Below are 21275 nucleotides of genomic sequence, written 5' to 3'. Positions count from 1 at the left end.
CTGGCTACACATTGCCTGTTGAAGCTGTATCTTCTGTGACGTTGCTGGCTACACATTGCCTGTTGAAGCTGTATCTTCTGTGGTGTTGCCTGGCTACACATTGCCTGTTGAAGCTGTATCTTCTGTGGTGTTGCTGGCTACACATTGCCTGTTGAAGCTGTATCTTCTGTGGCGTTGCTGGCTACACATTGCCTGTTGAAGCTGTATCTTCTGTGACGTTGCTGGCTACACATTGCCTGTTGAAGCTGTATCTTCTGTGGTGTTGCTGGCTACACATTGCCTGTTGAAGCTGTATCTTCTGTGGCGTTGCTGGCTACACATTGCCTGTTGAAGCTGTATCTTCTGTGGTGTTGCTGGCTACACATTGCCTGTTGAAGCTGTATCTTCTGTGACGTTGCTGGCTACACATTACCTGTTGAAGCTGTATCTTCTGTGATGTTGCTGGTTACACATTGCCTGTTGAAGCTGTATCTTCTGTGACGTTGCTGGCTACACATTGCCTGCTGAAGCTGTATTTTCTGTGACGTTGCTGGTTACACATTGCCTGTTGAAGCTGTATCTTCTGTGATGTTGCTGGCTACACATTGCCTGTTGAAGCTGTATCTTCTGTGGCGTTGCTGGCTACACATTGCCTGTTGAAGCTGTATCTTCTGTGACGTTGCTGGCTACACATTGCCTGCTGAAGCTGTATCTTCTGTGACGTTGCTGGTTACACATTGCCTGTTGAAGCTGTATCTTCTGTGATGTTGCTGGCTACACATTGCCGGTTGAAGCTGTATCTTCTGTGGCGTTGCTGGCTACACATTGCCTGTTGAAGCTGTATCTTCTGTGACGTTGCTGGCTACACATTGCCTGTTGAAGCTGTATCTTCTGTGATGTTGCTGGTTACACATTGCCTGCTGAAGCTGTATCTTCTGTGATGTTGCTGGTTACACATTGCCTGTTGAAGCTGTATCTTCTGTGATGTTGCTGGCTACACATTACCTGTTGAAGCTGTATCTTCTGTGGCGTTGCTGGCTACACATTGCCTGTTGAAGCTGTATCTTCTGTGACGTTGCTGGCTACACATTGCCTGTTGAAGCTGTATCTTCTGTGATGTTGCTGGTTACACATTGCCTGCTGAAGCTGTATCTTCTGTGATGTTGCTGGTTACACATTGCCTGTTGAAGCTGTATCTTCTGTGATGTTGCTGGTTACACATTGCCTGCTGAAGCTGTATCTTCTGTGATGTTGCTGGTTACACATTTCCTGTTGAAGCTGTATCTTCTGTGACGTTGCTGGTTACACATTGCCTGCTGAAGCTGTATCTTCTGTGATGTTGCTGGTTACACATTGCCTGTTGAAGCTGTATCTTCTGTGATGTTGCTGGTTACACATTGCCTGCTGAAGCTGTATCTTCTGTGATGTTGCTGGTTACACATTTCCTGTTGAAGCTGTATCTTCTGTGATGTTGCTGGTTACACATTGCCTGCTGAAGCTGTATCTTCTGTGATGTTGCTGGTTACACATTGCCTGTTGAAGCTGTATCTTCTGTGATGTTGCTGGTTACACATTGCCTGTTGAAGCTGTATCTTCTGTGACGTTGCTGGCTACACATTGCCTGCTGAAGCTGTATCTTCTGTGACGTTGCTGGTTACACATTGCCTGTTGAAGCTGTATCTTCTGTGATGTTGCTGGCTACACATTGCCGGTTGAAGCTGTATCTTCTGTGGCGTTGCTGGCTACACATTGCCTGTTGAAGCTGTATCTTCTGTGACGTTGCTGGCTACACATTGCCTGTTGAAGCTGTATCTTCTGTGATGTTGCTGGTTACACATTGCCTGCTGAAGCTGTATCTTCTGTGATGTTGCTGGTTACACATTGCCTGTTGAAGCTGTATCTTCTGTGATGTTGCTGGCTACACATTACCTGTTGAAGCTGTATCTTCTGTGGCGTTGCTGGCTACACATTGCCTGTTGAAGCTGTATCTTCTGTGACGTTGCTGGCTACACATTGCCTGTTGAAGCTGTATCTTCTGTGATGTTGCTGGTTACACATTGCCTGCTGAAGCTGTATCTTCTGTGATGTTGCTGGTTACACATTGCCTGTTGAAGCTGTATCTTCTGTGATGTTGCTGGTTACACATTGCCTGCTGAAGCTGTATCTTCTGTGATGTTGCTGGTTACACATTTCCTGTTGAAGCTGTATCTTCTGTGACGTTGCTGGTTACACATTGCCTGCTGAAGCTGTATCTTCTGTGATGTTGCTGGTTACACATTGCCTGTTGAAGCTGTATCTTCTGTGATGTTGCTGGTTACACATTGCCTGCTGAAGCTGTATCTTCTGTGATGTTGCTGGTTACACATTTCCTGTTGAAGCTGTATCTTCTGTGATGTTGCTGGTTACACATTGCCTGCTGAAGCTGTATCTTCTGTGATGTTGCTGGTTACACATTGCCTGTTGAAGCTGTATCTTCTGTGATGTTGCTGGTTACACATTGCCTGCTGAAGCTGTATCTTCTGTGATGTTGCTGGTTACACATTGCCTGCTGAAGCTGTATCTTCTGTGATGTTGCTGGCTACACATTACCTGTTGAAGCTGTATCTTCTGTGATGTTGCTGGTTACACATTGCCTGTTGAAGCTGTATCTTCTGTGATGTTGCTGGTTACACATTGCCTGCTGAAGCTGTATCTTCTGTGATGTTGCTGGTTACACATTGCCTGTTGAAGCTGTATCTTCTGTGACGTTGCTGGCTACACATTACCTGTTGAAGCTGTATCTTCTGTGATGTTGCTGGCTACACATTACCTGTTGAAGCTGTATCTTCTGTGATGTTGCTGGCTACACATTACCTGTTGAAGCTGTATCTTCTGTGATGTTGCTGGCTACACATTACCTGTTGAAGCTGTATCTTCTGTGGTGTTGCTGGCTACCCATTACCTGTTGAAGCTGTATCTTCTGTGGTGTTGCTGGCTACCCATTACCTGTTGAAGCTGTATCTTCTGTGGTGTTGCTGGCTACCCATTACCTGTTGAAGCTGTATCTTCTGTGGTGTTGCTGGCTACCCATTACCTGTTGAAGCTGTATCTTCTGTGGCGTTGCCTGTTGAAGCTTCGCCCCACGTCGCCCCGCGTCGTGCGGTGACGCGTCCGCTCTGCCGGAGGGGGTCCGTGCGGTCGCAGGTTCCATGCCCTCGTTGAGGCTGGCGGGGGGCCGCTCGCCGCTGGAAGGCCGCGTGGAGGTGCTGCACGCCGGCTCCTGGGGCACCGTGTGCGACGACCAGTGGGACGAGCGCGACGCCCAGGTGGTGTGCCGCCAGCTTGGCCTGAGGTCCGCACCGACCGCCCTGCCATAGGAATGTGGAATTTCCACCACTGTCCCATGTCCCACCATGCCCGTTGTCAAACAGCCTCTTGCTACTTGCATTGGTTATTTAATGGTCTGCTTTTTAAAACAAAGTGACGAAGGGCAGTAACACCAAATTACGTGCTCACGATACAGCTGCTCTGGGGGTCTCTTCAACATCTCGGTGGTTACGAGATGTTAACTACCTCGCCTGGGATGCAGGAAGTCGTGGGTTCGATCCCAACCCCGACGCCTGCTCTATATTTGGAGTTTGGATGTTCTCCCCGTGGTTGTGTTGATTTCTCTCCAAGTTCCTCCGGTTTTGCCCTCCACGTTTAGAATCAACATCACGCCTTTAGAGTATTTGGCTGCTGTACATTTCCACATAATAAGACTTCGTTGAGTTATCATTTGTGGCCAGGTCGCGTATGAAAAAGAGCTTAACCTGATAAAATAAAAAATAGTTCAGTTTAAATCGTTTTATTTCGCCCACTCTTCCACGTTGCCCAGATGTCTTGGAAGAGGTGGGGGATACCCACGTTTTACCCCACCGTTTGACTAGCGGTGGTGTGCCCATCGATATCGCACACTGGGTTTCAACTGCCCTGCCGGACAATGGAATTGAATCGGCGACTTTTGGATTGAAAGTCCAGTGTGCCGACAGTGACATCACGGCACCATTCCCACCGCTCATTGTAAATTATTATATTGACAAACTAAGAAACCCTGGGCCGTGTCCCCTAAACCCCCTGCGTTAATTCGGCCACGCGTAGAATCGTCGTGTATCTGTGTTGAACTTCTTTCGCACCGTACGTGGTCACCTCCGATTGGCGCGGTTGACTACGTACGACGCGAAAGAAGTTCAACATACGTACAACCGTGCTAATCGGAGGTGCGGCTGAAGGGCACCAAACCAAACATAAAAAGCGGTTCTAAAAAAATTGGTTTTCCATCGAGGCAATTTAAAAGTGCATCGCTCCAGTGGCTTCTTAATATCGGAAGGAAGCACGTTCCAGACGGCCGCAGAAGCTCACCTGAAAGCACCCCACGGTTTCCACTGCTGCTGCTGCTGCTGCTGGTGCTGCTGCTGGTGCTGCTGCTGGTGCTGCTGCTGCTGGTGCTGCTGCTGGTGCTGCTGCTGCTGGTGCTGCTGCTGGTGTTGCTGCTGCTGCTGCTGGTGCTGCTGCTGCTGCTGCTGCTGCTGGTGCTGCTGCTGGTGTTGCTGCTGCTGCTGCTGGTGATTTAGTTTTTTGCCGTTGCCTCTGTCGGCAGCGGGCAAGCCCGGGCGTTGACGTCGGCGCGCTTCGGCGAGGGCGTGGGCCCCATCTGGATGGACGAGGTGCGCTGCTTGGGCGGTGAGGGCTCGCTGGAGTTGTGCCCCCGGGCGCCGTGGGGCCACCACAACTGCCTGCACGGCGAGGACGCCGGCGTCGCCTGCAACCCGCACCAAGGTGGCGCGCCCGCGACGGGAATCTCGCTCTGCGCCGGAGGAGTTCGACGGGCCGTGAAACGAATCTCCTTCAATGGCGGAGCCAGTGGTGGGGGGCGGGGGGTGGCACGTGCCCCCCCAATGAGGGATTTCGATCGGATCATTGGGGTTTATTAGTAATAGATCGGCATTTTGCGACCCCCACTGCCACTGTGTAGTATATTATTACGCGCCAGGGACTCTATGAGATGATAGGACAATACTGTAGTCTGAGTCCATAATTGGCAATAAGTAACGGCAAAGCAGTTATAAGTGACTCAAAAAAGATGCGTATACAGCGAGCGCGATGCCGATCACACGACGCGGTTCGAATTCGACCCTCGATCGATGGCTGCACCATCGCCGCACACGCGTCGAATAAAAAGCAAGGGACAAGTCCTTACTTACTAACAACTTCTTACTTACTAACAACTCCTCTATCATTTCTCATTTGCTGGAGTGGTTTCCCCCCTATACCTGACAATCCTGGCTGCGCCCGTGATCTCCTTTATTTAGTTTTCAACAGATGACCAGCAGCCTGGTTGCGTCGGCAAGTTAGAGCAATGAACAGATTTTTATTTTTTACACGAGAGGGAGTGAAAAAGTATAGGAAAGGTAAATAAATCACAGAAAAACACTATAAAGTATTTTTTTTATTTTAGCAGATAAAGTCCATTGAGGCATTAGTTTATTTTTCAAAAGAGATCTGACCCCCCCCCCCCCCTCTACTCAATGCCTCCACCAGCAGCCACCTCAACAGGCCATCGTGTGGCCCATCCCCACAGGCTGAGGAGGAGGGTGGTGATGTCACTGAGCGTGGGCATTGGGAGAGGTTGAACCACCCAGAAATGTAGCATCCTTTGCCTCAAGCCTGCTGCGGGTTCAAGCGGTGCTTTGGGGGGGGGTGGGGTCATCACCCCCTTGCGTGAACTGAGATGTTGGTGTCTGCGTCGTGTAAAGGTGTAATGACAGGGTGACACCTGCCGGCCTGTAAGGGTCATTGCGGTTATAGCTGCGTTACATGACGCCTTATGGTGAAGGGGCGTATCTGGGGTAAAGGTTAAGGGCGGTGTCAGTCGAGAAGCTCTGGGAACCATCCCGAAGGGTTTAGTAGGTTCTAGAAAGGGGGCGTGGCCAGAGGTGGAGCTTGGCCACGCCAGGCGGATATAAGGAGCACCGAGCCCGAGCTGCGGGGCTGTGAGCGTGGGGTCTGGGTCCTGGTTGCGTCGCTGCCGTCTTCACCTCTTCGCCTTCGACCGCGTAGCTGTTCTTCTGCAAGAGCAGCTCCGTCTTCGCCGCCGCTACGCTCGTCAACCAGCCAGCGTAGTGCAGGACGGAGATGGGCTGTGTGTTAGAGCAGCCTGGGTTGTAGCCGCGTTACGAAGTGTAATCACCCTGTGTGCTCTTAATAAGTAAGAAGCCTTCTACTAGACGTGTGTCGGAAGTCGCTCGCTGCAAAGGTAAAGGTGCGAGCCTGCGATTGCTCGCTCGTGCGACCGCTGGCGGAAGGGGCCCTCCATGCTAGGGTGCTCCGGAATGTTCCGCGAGGGGGTGGTTATTTTTTCGTGGTCTTAATCTTCCACCGCTGCACCGCGCCAATTTGCAAATGCTGAGTGGGCACGACTGAAGGTGGGGGGGGGGGGTAATTCAAGAAACTTTCCCCGCTTGTGTCCACGTGCGTATGTGTACCCACGCGCGCCGTGGTGGCGATGTGTTAACTACCTCGCCCGGTATGCAGGAGGTCGTGGGTTCGATCCCAACCCCGGCGCCAACGCCGACAGCGATGAGACCACGACACTGCCCGGCTGGCATTTGAACGCCGCTCGCCGTATCTGTCCCCCCCCCCCGCCCCCACCGCCTGCAGAGGGATCCGTCCGTCTGGTGGGCGGCAAGGGCAGCCACCAGGGCCGGGTGGAGGTCTACCACGACGGCGAGTGGGGCAACGTCTGCGACGACGGCTGGACGATGACCAGCAGCCACGTGGTCTGCCGCCAGCTGGGCTTCAGGTGATCATGCCGCACACTGGGGAGGGCCCACGCCGTGCGGTCGGCCAATCGGCGAGGCCGCTTGCGTCTACGTGCGTACCCGCGCACGTCGGTGTGTGTGTGGGGAGCGGTGGCGCAGCGGTTAGCGCGTTGCGCTCGCGGCAAACACCAGTGACGGTTACCTCAACCGGTGCTGGGCCCTCCTCCACTAGGTCGACTCGGCTTCAAATGAATTCCTGGTGCGGTGTGTAAACATCGCCACTAGGGAGACAAAGGCGGTCGGGCGTGGTGCTGGCCACACAGCCCCCTCGTGTGCCGTGCCAGCCTTCATAGGTGCTCACTAACAGCACTTGCCCCTACAGTCTGTTAAGGCTGCACGGGGGATCTTTGTGCTTGTGTGTATGCGGCTAGTGCGGTGTGCTGTTTGATTCTCGCTCAATGGCCAAGACCAGTAACGATTATCTGAACCGGTCCTGGGCCTCCCCTAGGTCAACTCGGCCTCATGGGGTGTGTGAACATTTGCACTGACAAGACAGAGCCGGCCGGGGGGTGATGCTGGACACCCATTCCATCATCCGCCGTGTTGAGCCTTCGTAGGTGTTCGCTAACAAGCACTTGCCCCAACATTCTGTTAAGGCTATACGGGGGATCTGTGTCTATGTATGTGTGTACCCTACGTGTGTTTGCAAACGCATCTCTCCCAAGTGCTTTAAGGTTCATGCCGCGTTATTGTTCGGAATGATGTCCGACATTTTGCTCCCGGTTTCAGTTCAGGAATGAGTTTCCCGGCACGTGGAGCGAAACGTCGGACATTGTGCACGGCCCAGCTCTCGCTCCTGACCCGAAAGCACCCGGGAGAGCCCTTTGGCACGGCCGCGAACACCCACAAGGCGCCATATGAACCTCATGGCAGGACCCCGGGGTGCCATAAGCCCCCGGCTCTCGCATGAACTGCTTTGGGACGTCATTTTATGTCTGTTAAAGGCAAACGATATGGCAATCTATTCCTCTCGACGAGCTCTACACGATGCACTAATCAAAGTTTCAAAGTTTTGTTTCTTCTGCGCATTCGTCCTCGCTGCTGCGCTTGGATGACAGATGGGTCGCGGCGTTTATGTGCGCAGTGGGCCAGGGTCACCAAAATGGCGATTTTGACTTCTGATTATTCGGGGCCCCGGGGTCCCGCCAAAGGGTTCATATGTCCGCGCGAGTCCGTCACTACGTGCACACGCGTGTCCACGTAACCTGTACACACAGATGCGCGGTCCGCCCTCCCACCCACCCGTAGCGGCGCCGACCGCCCGGCTCGCGAGTCCGAGTTCGGGCCCGGGTCAGGCTTCGTGTTGCTGGACGAGGTGTCGTGCCGGGACGGCGAGGCCTCGCTGCTCGCGTGCCCGCGCAGCGAGTGGGGGCGCCACGACTGCTCTCACGACGAGGACGTGGGCGTCGTTTGCCGTCGTCACGGCGACAGCTCCCGGCCGCCCTTCTTCAAGACGGCACCGGCCCCGGCCCCGCGGCTCCGTCTGGCTGACGGGGAGAGCGAGCGCGAGGGGCGCGTGGAGGTGCTCGTGGACGGCCGCTGGGGCACGGTGTGCGACGACGGCTGGGGCCGCCGGGAGGCCGCGGTGGTGTGCCGCCAGCTGGGATACAGGCGAGACGATCGTGCGCCGTCGGATCTGGTCGGGCGGCCGTGGCGGTCGGAGCGCGCTTGTGACAGTGCCGCCGAGATTCTGGCCATTGAATCTGCGTTTCTGTTACTCACCCCGATCGAGCCGCGTTCTCAAGTGTAGCCAGTTGATGATACGAGACCGGCCACCGATGACTTCATGAAGCACTATGAGACCTCCTTTACAAGTGGCAAAATATAGTGATAGGTTTTTACCCTTTCAACTGGTACAAAAACTGACACCTTTATACAAGGCATCATGTTTGCAAGAATCACAACACAAGCAGTAACTATATTTTGCCACTGGTAAAGGAGGTCTCATAGTGTAAATGCTTACCCCGAGCTCTCAATACTCTGATAGTGCGCTGTTTTTTAGTTGTACGCCTTTTGGCGTCATCTGGTCCAACACCAATGGAGACTAGGCTCTAAGAAAAGCTGTCTCGGGTGTGGACCAATCAACTTCAAGGACAGTGCATATCATTATCAGAGTTATTTTTTTTTGTTTGCATTTTCACTGCTTGTGTTGTGGTTATTGCAAACTTGATGCCTTGTATAAAGGTGTCAGTTTTTGTACCAGTTGAAAGGGTAAAAACCTATCACTAGACTTCATGAAGATCACGTCACGCACTATCTTGCATTGGCAACAACAAAAAACAATCCACCTCTGAGAATTCATCCTGATTGTCATCACAATTAAGTCCTCCTCAAGTCACTGCCACCTCTCACGGTCCCACGATGTAGCAATGCGTGTAGCCCCTGCATACGAGCTCATCTCTCCGATGGACGCCCTCACTGACGTGTCCCCTACCTTGGCCACCACTCCTTTCTAGCGACGTGTCCTTTCCCGAGTCTGCTTCATTTTAACCCCATCAGTCGACACGACGCCTGTGGCTTGCGCTACGTCGTGCAATCCACGTGTTCCTCTGCCCGTCCCTCAGCGTAATCGCGAGCAGGGCACCCGCGCGTGCTCCTTTGCGCACCCTTCTCTGCGGGCGACGAGTTGTCCTGGTTTTGCCGCGTGACCGATGCCCGTGACGTCGTTGTTCCCACAGCGGGCTGGCGCACGCGTGGCCCATGGCCTACTTTGGCGAGGGCGAGGGCCCGATCCACCTCCACAGCGTGCAGTGCTCCGGGCTGGAGGGATCGTTGCACGAATGCGTGCGCTCCCCCGGGGACCCCCACGACTGCCGGCATAGCGAGGACGCCGGCGTGATCTGTGACGAGAGCGGCGAGCGCGGCAACGGTACTCGCTCACGCGCTCGCTCACCCTATCGCTCTCTCAGTCACTCGCTTAATCGCTCGCTCGATCACTCACTCGTTCCCTCAATCACTAACTCGATCACTCGATCACTCACTTGCCAGTTCAATCATAAATCCACTCACCCATCCGCTCGTTTACTCACCCATTCATAAATGCACTCACCAACCCATTCATATGCATGCCTCCTTCATGCCTCCTTCAGTCTGACATGCACATAAGCACTGCACACCTCTTCTTCTTGGTTCTTTCGGTAAAGTCACGTAGAAGGGAAATAATAAAATATACAAATATTATTATTTTATTATTTCCCTTCTACGTGACTTTACCGAAAGAACCAAGAAGATGAATCCCTGCAGTCACGAAAGCTTTAAATCGAAATTTGCACACCTCTTGTTCATGTATTCACCGATCCACCATTCACTCACTCACCCACATTGTCACCCAATCACACATCCATTCACTTACTCACCCACCCACTCGCCAAATCACACATCCTCTCACCAAGGCCGTAATTATTGGGGGACACACATCCCCCTCCAATATTCAACTATGCTCAAAATGTCCCCCCCAATATATTGCTGTGGTTATGGTTGTAGTTTATTAATCCCTAATCTCTGCCATTACAAACAAGAAAAGGTAAAAAAGAAACATCAGAGCAATGTAATACAATGCACTATTAGACATTATTGTAAAAAAGAAAAAAAAAGTCCATCCTATCTGTTAGTGCATTTTTTTTTATATTTCAGGCAGGAAATTCTTTTCAAATTTAGATTTTTTTCTGGGGGGGGGGGGGGGGGGGCCAGACCCCCTGGAAGATTTGGTCCCCCCCAATGTTGACTCCATGGCTACGGCCTTGCCTCTCACTCATTCACAAATACATGCAGTGTGCTCGCACAACCACCAACAGGAGAGTTTCACAGCTACTTGTGAAGTGTTTCCCCTTCTCCCTCCCGATGCAGAGGTGGAGGCAGGAGTGTGCGGCGTGCGTCCACTCCGCAGGGGCAAGCGCATCGTGGGAGGGCGCAGAGCTGTCAGGTGAGCGTCCAAATGCCTCCATATTCGTATCCACCTTTAGTAAAATCTTGCACATACTTCATTTTTCGTCTTGCATATAAATTGAAAACCATGAACGTGCAAGATGTTTTTGCCGCTCCTTATTTCATTTCCATCCAGAACATCTGTGGCTTGCATCCCGCCACGGTGGCGAGATGTTAACTACCTCGCGTGGTATACAGGGGTCGTGGGTTCGATCCAGACCCTGACGCCTGCTGTATATTTTGAGTTTGCGTGTTTTGTCTCTCCATGGTCGCGTGGATATTTATCCGGGTTCTCCGTTTTTTTCCCTCCACATTTATAATCAACGCGCGTTTCGATAATTTGGCTGCTATAAATTTCCCCGCAATAAGCCGCTTCATTGCGCGATCATTTGTGGCCAGGTCGCTCCTGAAGAAGAGCTATGTAGCTCAGTGGGCCTTACCTGGTAAAATAAAAAAGTAACGACTCCAGGAAGTGGCCCCGAAGCTTGCCATAACGTAAGGGGCCGGATTATCCCATTAGCAAAAGTAGCTACATAATGCTACGGGCCCCGCACTTTCAAGGGCCCCGCGTTAAATGCTTTCAAGCTATCAATTCCAGTTCAGTGATTCTCCACTTGCTCTACTACTATAGTACTATACCGCCTTCAACTTTTATGAACGACTGGGTGTTTAAGGTTAGCGATTTGTCGTATTATCTGGCTGTGTAGCAAATGAAAAAATACAATTACTTTACTATGCAAGTAAAACATTTGTGTTTTAATAATTATGGGGGTTTTTTTTTACGTACGGCCACATTATAACATATGCTACAAGCCCCGCACTGGCTTAATCCGGCACTGATTCCGAACCTGACGATCGACCGACCGTGGCCAACCCGTTTCTACCGCTGGGCGGGCAGAGGTCGGAGGGATAGAAGAAAGAAGCCCGTTGTTTCCACTGCCGTGCCTGGAGATTGAAGCGGCAACCTCCGTCTCAGATGCCCCTTGCGCTTCAAGGCGGCGTCCCAGCAGCAGTGAATAATGTTACGACTCTTGAGGTTTCCGTTATTCGCACGCTTATGTTTGCACTCTTCCGCGGTGGAATATTGCAAAGCCTGTTTATGTTTTCCCCTAATGGCACGGCAAATGGATTTTTGAGGGGGTTTAATGGGCCCTCGACATCACTTAGCAATGGAGGTTTTCAGACCTACCATAATGCGACAAGGCAACAGCATCGTTCACATTGAAAGCTCGGGTAGATTTCACTTAAGTCGCGTCACCCACTTAGCCCCTATAATGCACTGGCCTCTCGCGAAACAACGCATTAACCTGATGGGCAGTGATGTGATGGTACAGCAAGTAGTAGTTGTTGTTGTTTTAAACTGGTCTGTGCAGATCTTTTTGAGTGTTATTCCCTTCGTAGGCGTGGGGTTTCCTCCGGGCACTTTGCCTTTCCTCCTCCCCATGAATTTTGTATGTCAGAGGTGGCATTTTCTCCCTCAACTCACCCACTTTTGTTCCCTTGACGTCCGCGGATTTTGCAGCTTGTGGAAACATAGTAAAATAAAGCCGGTTTCAGTGTTGTCGTGGGCCTTGTCGTCCCACAGGGGCAGCTGGCCCTGGCAGGCCTCACTCAGGCTGCGAGTGCCGGGAGGCCAGAGCCGGCTGCTGTGCGGGGCGACGCTCATCGGCACCTGCTGGGCCCTCACGGCCGCTCACTGCTTCAAACGGTGAGCGACGCCGCGCTCCGTGACTCCCGGCGCCCGGAACGCCGCCCCGGCTCCGTCGTATGTACACAACATATGAACTTCTTTCGCACCGTACGTAGCCAACCGTGCTAATCGGAGGTGCGGGGGAAGGACAGCAAACAAGAAAACGTTTCCCCACCTCATATTCCTCAGGCGAGGAATATGAGGGGGGCAGGGGCGGTTTCTTCATTAGGGCGATTGGGCGACGCACCACCAATGTCATTCAACCACAGAGTCACGCTAGCCGTCACTGTGCCTCTGGATATAGTCCAATCAGCGTCATGCTACGTTCTGTGGAGTACCGCCTCTTTTTGGGCGATTTCCCTCCGGCTGAGAATCGCCCCGAGTGGTCCCATAGACTTACATTCAAAGATGTTTTTTTTCGAACGGGGGCGCTGCAATGCATTCTCTATGGCTTCCGGGAGGGCTCGCCCTAACGTGCTTACGTCATCATACGTGCTTACGTCATCATACGTAAGCACGTTTCATCCAACAATATAATTTGTCGCCACCTAGTGGAATCTTTAATAAAAGAAACTTGAGTGGTTTGTTTTAATAGTGAGTATAGAAACAAACAAGATGTATTGTAAGAGTCACTTTATTTTTCATTAATATTAAAGAAGTGAAGTTGCCTTTATATGCTTAAGCTCTTAATTTATCCATTGCATGGGTGGACCTTATCCTTATCAATCATCCAGACATTTGCCCCCCCTGAGAGATTTTGCAGGAGCCGCCACTGGAGGGGGGTGAGCCCCTTGCTGTGGGCTTGCGTGAGGGTGGTTTAAATCGGCCAATGAGATTTGAACGCTGACATTTCCATGCCATTGGGGGGTGCTCTCCTCCTCAATTTGAAAAGAAGAAGAAAAAAAATGACTTGAATTAGACACTTTTTATTTGTAAATCAAACATTTGTTATAGATGCTTTTTCATTTCAAGGATTATCCACTTATTGATACAGAGTGAGATTCAAAAGTGTGTGTTTTTTTTTTAATCTCCACAAAAATCAACACTCCCGATGAACCCATCCTCCTTCGCTTGGCCACGGCTTTTGAAAGTTCACGCGGGTTTCACGAGTTCATCGGGCTTGGAGAGCCTGGCTCATTTTGCGCACGTGCACGCGCAAGTGTCTCCGGAGGATACGTAAGGCGTTGACGTTCACTTGCGTTCATTCATAAATAGTGAAATTGATCACGTGTTTGAATGTACGTTGAACTTCTTTCGCACCGTACGTAGCCAACTGTGCTGGGGTGGTGCCCCGTATTCACTCGCCGCCACTGTCAAAAATCAGTTCAGCGTTTGTCTGCTTCAACGATGCCACTGGAAAGTATTGGTCTGGGAATCCAGTAGGTCAGTAGCTAAAGAAAATATCGGAATTATTTTTTCCGCTAATTATTAAGTACTTCTCACATCATTGCGCATTGGGATCCCAGGATGGAATTCGCATTATAAAATATAATTATATTATTATCAACATCTCACATCCGTGCCAATACAATGTTTCACGTGCTTTTCAACACTCCTCCGGTTTTCTGAAACACCAAATCAACTGACAAAATTGGGCCACTTGACAACTTGATTTTTATTGGCTCTGTCGGGTGGTGGAGGTGTTTTAGTCAAAAATGTTTTCACGTTGCACCTACACACCGATGTAACCCAAATTCAACTATTTATGAATGATCTCACATCGTGGCTTCGGGCCCTTGTGCTGGGTGTCTCATGAGTTACTCGCGCCAATTTAGAGCGCTGCGCTGGCATCTTCGAGGGTCCAGGGTTCAAGGCCCGAGGCCCTTTCTCAGGGAGCTCCTCTCTCTGGTGTCAGGGCGCTGATCTACAACATCGCAGGGCCTGGGTTCAAGCCCTGGAGCTGGTTTGTTTGTCTATCGATGGGTCCAATGCCGGTGTCATGACACCGAGCCATAATTTAGGAGGACCGAGGTTCAAACCCTGACCACGGGTCAGAGGGCTGACGCTGCTGTGTCACAATATTGAACGATAGCATCCAATGGCGGAGCCAGGATCTTCAGGTAGCGGGGGTAACCCCTCCAGCAATGAGAAATCACAGAGGAGTTGTTAGTAAGTAAGGACTTGTCCCTTGCTTTCTATTCGACGCGTGTGCGGCGATGGCGTAGCCATCGATCGAGGGTCGAATTCGAACCGCGTCGTGTGATCGGCATCGCGCTCGCTGAAGGTGAATGTCTTCAGGGAAGTCGTGTCCTGTATACGCAACAGCACACAATTCTGAGTCGCTTATAACTGCTTTGCCGTTACGTATTGCCAATTATGGACTCAGACTATTGTCCTATGATCTCGTAATAATATGCTGCACAGTGGCAGTGGAGGTCGCAAAATGCCGATTTATTACTAATAAACCCCAATGATCCGATCGAAATTAGAGATTTCGATCGGATCATACGGGGGGCACGTGCCACCCCCCCCACACTGCATCTGACGTATTCCGTGTTGTGCAAAACACGGGGGGACCGTGAGAGGGAAATCCAACAGGCGTGCCAGCATTGGCAGGCTGGCCTTTCGACGGACTAAATGACCAACTGTGAAAGAGTGGAGATTTCAAATTCGATGTTGAAATGTGGTGGTGGTGGTAGTTTGAGGCAGGAGTATTGTTTATGTTGCTGCGCGGGGCAAGAGAGTCGTTTCGATCTTTAACAAATGGACAAGTGAGGGCACGTGTGTGGCCTTTGACGACAGGTGGATCCGGAGGATTCTTGAGAGTGCCACGGTAATGTCGGGTCGGCAACTTGAAAGCGTTGTAGCAGCACACAAGGTGCTGCCGATGTGACCAGGAGGAGGTCGTGATGGGAAGGATGCGTGTGCAGGATGGAGGGAGGGCGCATGGGCGAGACGGCGCCGTGAGGTCGGCCTTGCTGCCTCTGCTCACGCTTAACCGTCACCGCTGCTTGCACCCGCGACTAACCGTAGCTACAACACAACCGCCATTCGCCACGAAGCGACGGTGATGTCACCATGGCGCCTGTGGCAGGCCAGGTGCACTTTGAGGCCACGTGAAGTATCGAAGGGTCGCTGACAGGAGGTCACGGGTCAGACCCGGGTGCCATGGGTTGACTGGCCGAAATGACTGACAGATGCACCAGCTGTACCCCCCCCCCCCCCCGCTGTACCGCAGCTATGGCACCAACAGCACACGCGCGTACGCGGTGCGCGTGGGCGACCACCACTCGCTGGTGCCCGAGGCGGCCGAGGAGGAGATGCCGGTGGAGCGCGTGGTCACCCACCCGGGCTACGACGCCGCCTCGGGCTCCAACCAGGACGACATCGCTCTCGTGCAGCTGCGGCGGCCCTCCGCCGCGACCCCGGCGCGTCGCTGGCCCGGCGGCGAGGAGGTCGGAGGTCGGCCCGGCCGGCCACGCGGCGGCCGCATCGAGGAGGAGGCGTGCGTGCGGCTGAGCGCGCGCGTGATGCCCGCCTGCCTGCCCGCGCGGGGACGGGGGGACGTGCGGAGGACGACGAGGGGGTGCTACGTGACGGGCTGGGGCGACACGGGTGAGGCGGGCGAGGGGGTCGCGTGCTTCGTCACGTCGACGGCGGAGACTCTGCGTCGGTCGTCGAGTGTCTCGGATTTCATTTTTGTCGTTCTCTCTGTCTCGTCAGGCTAAGGTTTGTTAAACGGTGAGTCAATTGGAAGTTACATTCTTGGTTCTTTCGGTAAAGTCACGTAGAACGGAAAGAATAAAATAATAAAAATATCAAGCAATAAAATTATCACGACGTTTCGACTGCAACACAAGCAATCATCATCAGGTGTGAAAAACACAGCAAGATGATGATTGCTTGTGTTGCAGTCGAAACGTCGTGAGAATTTTATTGTTTTATATTTTTATTATTTTATTATTTCCCTTCTACGTGACTTTACCGAAAGAACCAAGAATATGAATCCCTGCAGTCACGAAAGCTTTAAATCAAAATTCAATTGGGAGTTGTTCATTGTTGGTATGAAGGGGTGGGAAAATGATGCCCCCCCCCTCCCCGCAATTTTATCAGGTCGGCCAATCGGTGGCCTTCATGAATCCTTTTTAAAACCTATCTCGCTAATTACTGATCCTGGTCTTCCTCGGTACACTACGTTACTAAATCGTCTTAGTCTGCGACTTATTAATTTAGTCTCGTCAGAGCCAGGCATCCTTTGGCCTTTGGTGGGGAGTCATATAATCATCATCATCATGTATCTTAAACTACTTTCGCACAAACTGTGCTCATCGGAGGTGCTTGATGACTCCCGTCTAGCCATAGTCAACGATGACAAGAACCGCAACGTAACTTTGTTGACAAATACATTTGGTCACCAATATGAACAATATTACCGTTGCCCAGCTGTTCGCATGGCGACATGGAATGATCTTTGTCCTTGCGCAACATCGTGGAGCGGGAGTGTCGCGGTTAGCGCGCTGTGTTTGGAATCCGGCGACCCGAGTTCGATTCCCACTCACGGCCAACCTTGGTGACGATTATCCGAACCGGTCCTGTGCATCCCCCAGTGTGACTCGGCCTCGAATGAGTACCCTGTGCGCGGTGTGTACAACATCGCACGAGGGAGACAAAGGTGGTCCGGGCGTGGTGCTGGCCGCCGTGTCAACATCCATAATTGTTCGCTGACAGCACTTGCCCCAGAGTCTGTTCAAGGTTATTCGGGGGTCTTTGTCTTTGTAACGTCGTGTCCATAAGTGTCAATTGCGTGCATGTGGGGAGCGGTGGTGGAGCGGTTAGCGCGCCGCGCTATGAACCCAGCGACCCGAGTTCGATTCGCGCTCACGGCCAACATCAGCGACGATTATCTGAACCGGTCCCGGGCCTCCTCTAGGTCAACTCAGCCTCAAATGAGTACCTGGTGCGGTGTGGAAACATCGGCATTGAAGAGACAAAGGCGGCCGGGCGTGTTTCTGGCCTCCCACCCCCTCGTGTGCCGTGCCGGCCCTCGTAGCTGCTCGCTGACAGCACTTGCCCCATCAGTCTGTGAAAGGCTATACGGGGGATCTTTGTCTTTGTTTGCGCGACAGGCGTCGCGTACTCGCGCACGCTGCAGGAGGCGCGCCTGCCGCTGCTGCCGCGGCGCGTGTGCCACCAGCACTACGGAGGGCGCTTCCTGTCGGAGCGCATGCTGTGCGCGGGCGGCATCAGGGACGGCGCTCGCGTCGACAGCTGCCAGGTGTCCGGCCACCGTTTACACTAAAACTGACCCAAACTCGAGCTGAAATATGGTGCTTGTTCCAAAGTGAGATCGGTCCCCTGTCAATGGAAATGTGGAATTGTGAATTAGCACAATCCACCATGCGCTGCCTCCCAAGTAGATAAACTGCAAAAAAGACAGCACTAAGTTAATCCTAAACAAATTTAACTGATTTCTATTTTACCAGGTAAGGCCCACTGAGCTATAGTGCACTTTTTTCAGAAGCGACATGACCACAAATAAGAGCTCAACAAAAGTGGCTTATCGCGTGGAAACGTACAACAGCCAAATACTCTAAAACGCCTGTTTCTAATGTGGAGGGAAAAACCGGAGGATCCGGACAAAAGAATCAACGCGACCACCGGGTGAGGGAGCACGCAAACTCCAAATATACAGCAGCAGCAGGCGTCAGGGTCTGGATGGAACCCACGACCTCCTGTATACCAGGCGAGGTAGTTAACATCTCGCCACTGTGGTGGGACGCAAGCCACAGATGTTCTGGATGGAAATTAAATTAAACAAGGAACGACAAAAACATCTTGCACGTTCATGGTTTTCAAATAATATGCAAGAGGACAAATTAAGGATGTGCAAGATTTTCCTAAAGATGTATACGAATATGCAAGATTTGTCCTGAGTCTAATTCACTTTCCAACAAGGTCAAACAAACCTCCGTGAGCGACACGTGGATTGATAAAGGGCTGTCAATGATTATTATTATAATGCATACAAATTAGCCATTCAACAAATAATCTAGTTATCGATTAAAATCCACACTTATGATGATCATGATGCGTGCAACAAATCACGTACGAAAATTAAATTGGAACGTCGCAATTTGGCCAACGAGAAAAGTCTGACCGAGACTCCTGACCGGGATTTCAACTCGCAGTGTTTTGACTGCGAGCCGCGGACGCTCTTTGCGTTGTTGCGTCGCTGAACAAGTCTCGTCAGAGATGCATTCCCGCAAGGTGTGTTCAAGCCTCTTGCGCGCACCTCCCTCGCCGAGGCCTCCGGGGATACATCGCTCCGACTGCAAGTGGCCTTCGTGCTGCAACAGGCAGCTCATCCGTCTTGAGTGGCAGCCGGAATTCATAATTGGAGAGAGGGGAACGCGATCCGAAATTGTTTCTCGCTCGCTGAAAAATGCTGAATACTTTAAAACGTACGCAGTTCGTTCTTTGCACAGCTTCTCAAATGGGAGCTGTGTCGTGGGTTCGATCCCGACCCTGACGCCTGCTGCTGTATATTTGGAGTTTGCGTGTCTCTCTCTCATCATCATCACGGTGGCTAGGAGATGTTGACTACCTCGCCTGGTATACAGGAGGTCGTGGGTTCGATCCCGACCCTGACGCCTGCTGCTGTATATTTGGAGTTTGCGTGTCTCTCTCTCTCTCCCCGTGGTCGTGTGCATTTTTCTCCGGGTCCTCCGGTTTTTCCCTCCACATTTAGAATCAATGTGCGTTTAGATTATTTGGCTGCAATACATTTCCACACCATGAACCACTTCGTTAAGCTATCATGTGTAACCACGACGCTTCTGAAAAATATCTATAATAAATAAATAAAACATCTTTTTCGTTTTATAGTTCAGTTTAAGTTTCAAACCTGTAGCTCCTTGCAGACTGCTCTCATCAGTTTCTGGTATCATCGTAAGGGTCTCGCGTCCATGGAGAATTGAAAACAATTTCGTCTCCTACTGATGCAGAAAAAAAGCTTTTGGCCCGTAAGTGTACGTAGAGAATGCGCGGAATTTCACTGCGCGATCGAGTAAGCAGATTGTAAGTTTGGACTCGAACGAGGCTCGGAGGTTAGTTTCGGAACTTAAGACCGCCGATATCCTGATTCTTTATTTTTAATGCGGTTGGGAAAGTGCTGCCCCCCTGCGCGTGGCTGAGAGATTGCTTGATGAGATGTCACAGGCAGTGACAAGCAGTGCCGGATTAAGCTAGTGCGGGGCCTGTAGCATATGTCATAAAGCGGCCCTAAATAAATAAATAAACACGTAAATATTAAAAAACACATTTTTTACTTGCATAGTAAAGTTATTGTATTTTTACATTTGCTATACAGCCAGATAATACGACAAATTGCTAACCTTAAACACCCGGTCGTTCGCAAAAGTTGAAGGCGGTATAGTACTATAGTAATAGAGCAAGTGCAGAATCACTGAAACAGAATAGATAGCTTGATAGCATTTGGTGCGGGGCCCTTGAAAGTGCGGGGCCCATAGCACGTGCAGCTACTTTTGCTCCTAGGCTAATCCGGCACTGGTGACAAGCACCATTCATTGCAAATGCGCCATCGAGCGTTGATGAAGAGTCCGATAGCGGGGAGACTGCAGATGTAGTGTTGTGACATCTTCGCTCATTGTGAGAGTCGTCTGTGCAAATCTCAAGATGACATGGCAAATAATCGTAATAATAATTTACAGCCCTCTATCAGTCCACTACTGCTTGGGATGCAAAAAAAAACTTAAGTGGGAAATAACGACAGAATTTTGGGATAAGAAAAAAAATTGCAACTACAGTTTACATATATACTTAGAAAAATGCTTTTGATCATGTGTGGATTGTTATCAACTCGCAAACTAATTTCCTGTTAAAACATTCACCTATGGCATTTTTTATAGTAACGATTACGAAAGCATCCGTTGCTTAACCCTTTCCGATGACTGGAATAAAATGTTTAATAAAAAAAACTTTATCGGTACCAAGGCTCCCACAAGGCCATGCGGGTGGGAGTGTGCCACAGTTTGACGCCAGCTATCACAGAGTGCGGCGGTCGTGTTGCTACAGTTCTCTGCGGTGAGTACATTGTCTTTAAAAACAACGGCTCTACGCCTCTAAATAAAATGAACGCCGAGCCTCTGAGATTCATCGGTGAACGGGACACTCACCCTGCAAACTTGCAGATGTCTCGGAACGGCAAAGGGTTCATTGTACCGTGTTGATGATTGTCTACCAATGTCATTTAAATATTAGCTTTGCGTCAATCGGCTGCTCCGTTCTCTCTCGCGTTGGCCTCACGACGGCGCTCGCCACGGGCCGTCTCCTGCCCGTGAACAGGGCGACAGCGGCGGCCCTCTGGTGTGCGAGCATCCCGACGGGCGCTGGGAGCTGCAGGGCGTGACGTCGTGGGGCCGCGGCTGTGGCCTCCGTGACTCCCCTGGCGTCTACACCCGCGTGTCGGCCTACCTCGGCTGGATCCGGAGAGTCTCACACATCACGTGACGCTTCACGAGCGTCGACAGGAACGCGGTGTTGTCGACCAAGCGACTTTTTTTTTTGTCGCTGGATTTTTGCGACTTTTATTTTTCTCTTCCCCCTCGCGCCGCCGTCCCCCGAACGACAACTTTTTTTTCAAAGTTGCTCGCGACAAATTTGGCCACTTTCTGGGACATCATGTAGATTTGGGAGTGATTCGAGGTTTTAAAGTATTAAGGATGTTGTATCATCATCCTCATGAGCCACGGTCAGTCCACTGCTGGATGAAGGCCTCTTCAAGCCACGACCGTCTCTCATGATCCTGCGGTGGCATGATCCACCCAGCACCTGCACGCAAGCTGATTTCTCACTACTTTTAAAATCTGGCAAATTATCAAACG

The 21275-nt window shown here is 51.3% G+C and overlaps 1 protein-coding gene across 1 annotated transcript in view; it reads left to right on the top strand.

Moving 5' to 3' along the window:
• LOC144946579 (neurotrypsin-like) overlaps nt 1-20901 on the top strand; it is a 50053-nt gene extending 29152 nt beyond the window's left edge. The window contains exons 5-14 of the mRNA XM_078875594.1: nt 3163-3310; nt 4598-4776; nt 6658-6799; nt 8067-8429; nt 9497-9687; nt 10665-10740; nt 12328-12450; nt 15611-15987; nt 17499-17647; nt 20737-20901. Coding sequence (XP_078731720.1) covers nt 3163-3310; nt 4598-4776; nt 6658-6799; nt 8067-8429; nt 9497-9687; nt 10665-10740; nt 12328-12450; nt 15611-15987; nt 17499-17647; nt 20737-20901 — 1913 coding nt within the window. The remainder of the gene's footprint in view (nt 1-3162; nt 3311-4597; nt 4777-6657; nt 6800-8066; nt 8430-9496; nt 9688-10664; nt 10741-12327; nt 12451-15610; nt 15988-17498; nt 17648-20736) is intronic.
• Nucleotides 20902-21275: the final 374 nt, after the last annotated feature.

Source organism: Lampetra fluviatilis, chromosome 41, assembly GCF_964198595.1.
Source record: "Lampetra fluviatilis chromosome 41, kcLamFluv1.1, whole genome shotgun sequence".
Taxonomy (NCBI): domain Eukaryota; kingdom Metazoa; phylum Chordata; class Hyperoartia; order Petromyzontiformes; family Petromyzontidae; genus Lampetra; species Lampetra fluviatilis.
Note: the sequence above shows the minus strand (reverse complement) of the source record. Positions and strands in the feature narration are given on the sequence as shown.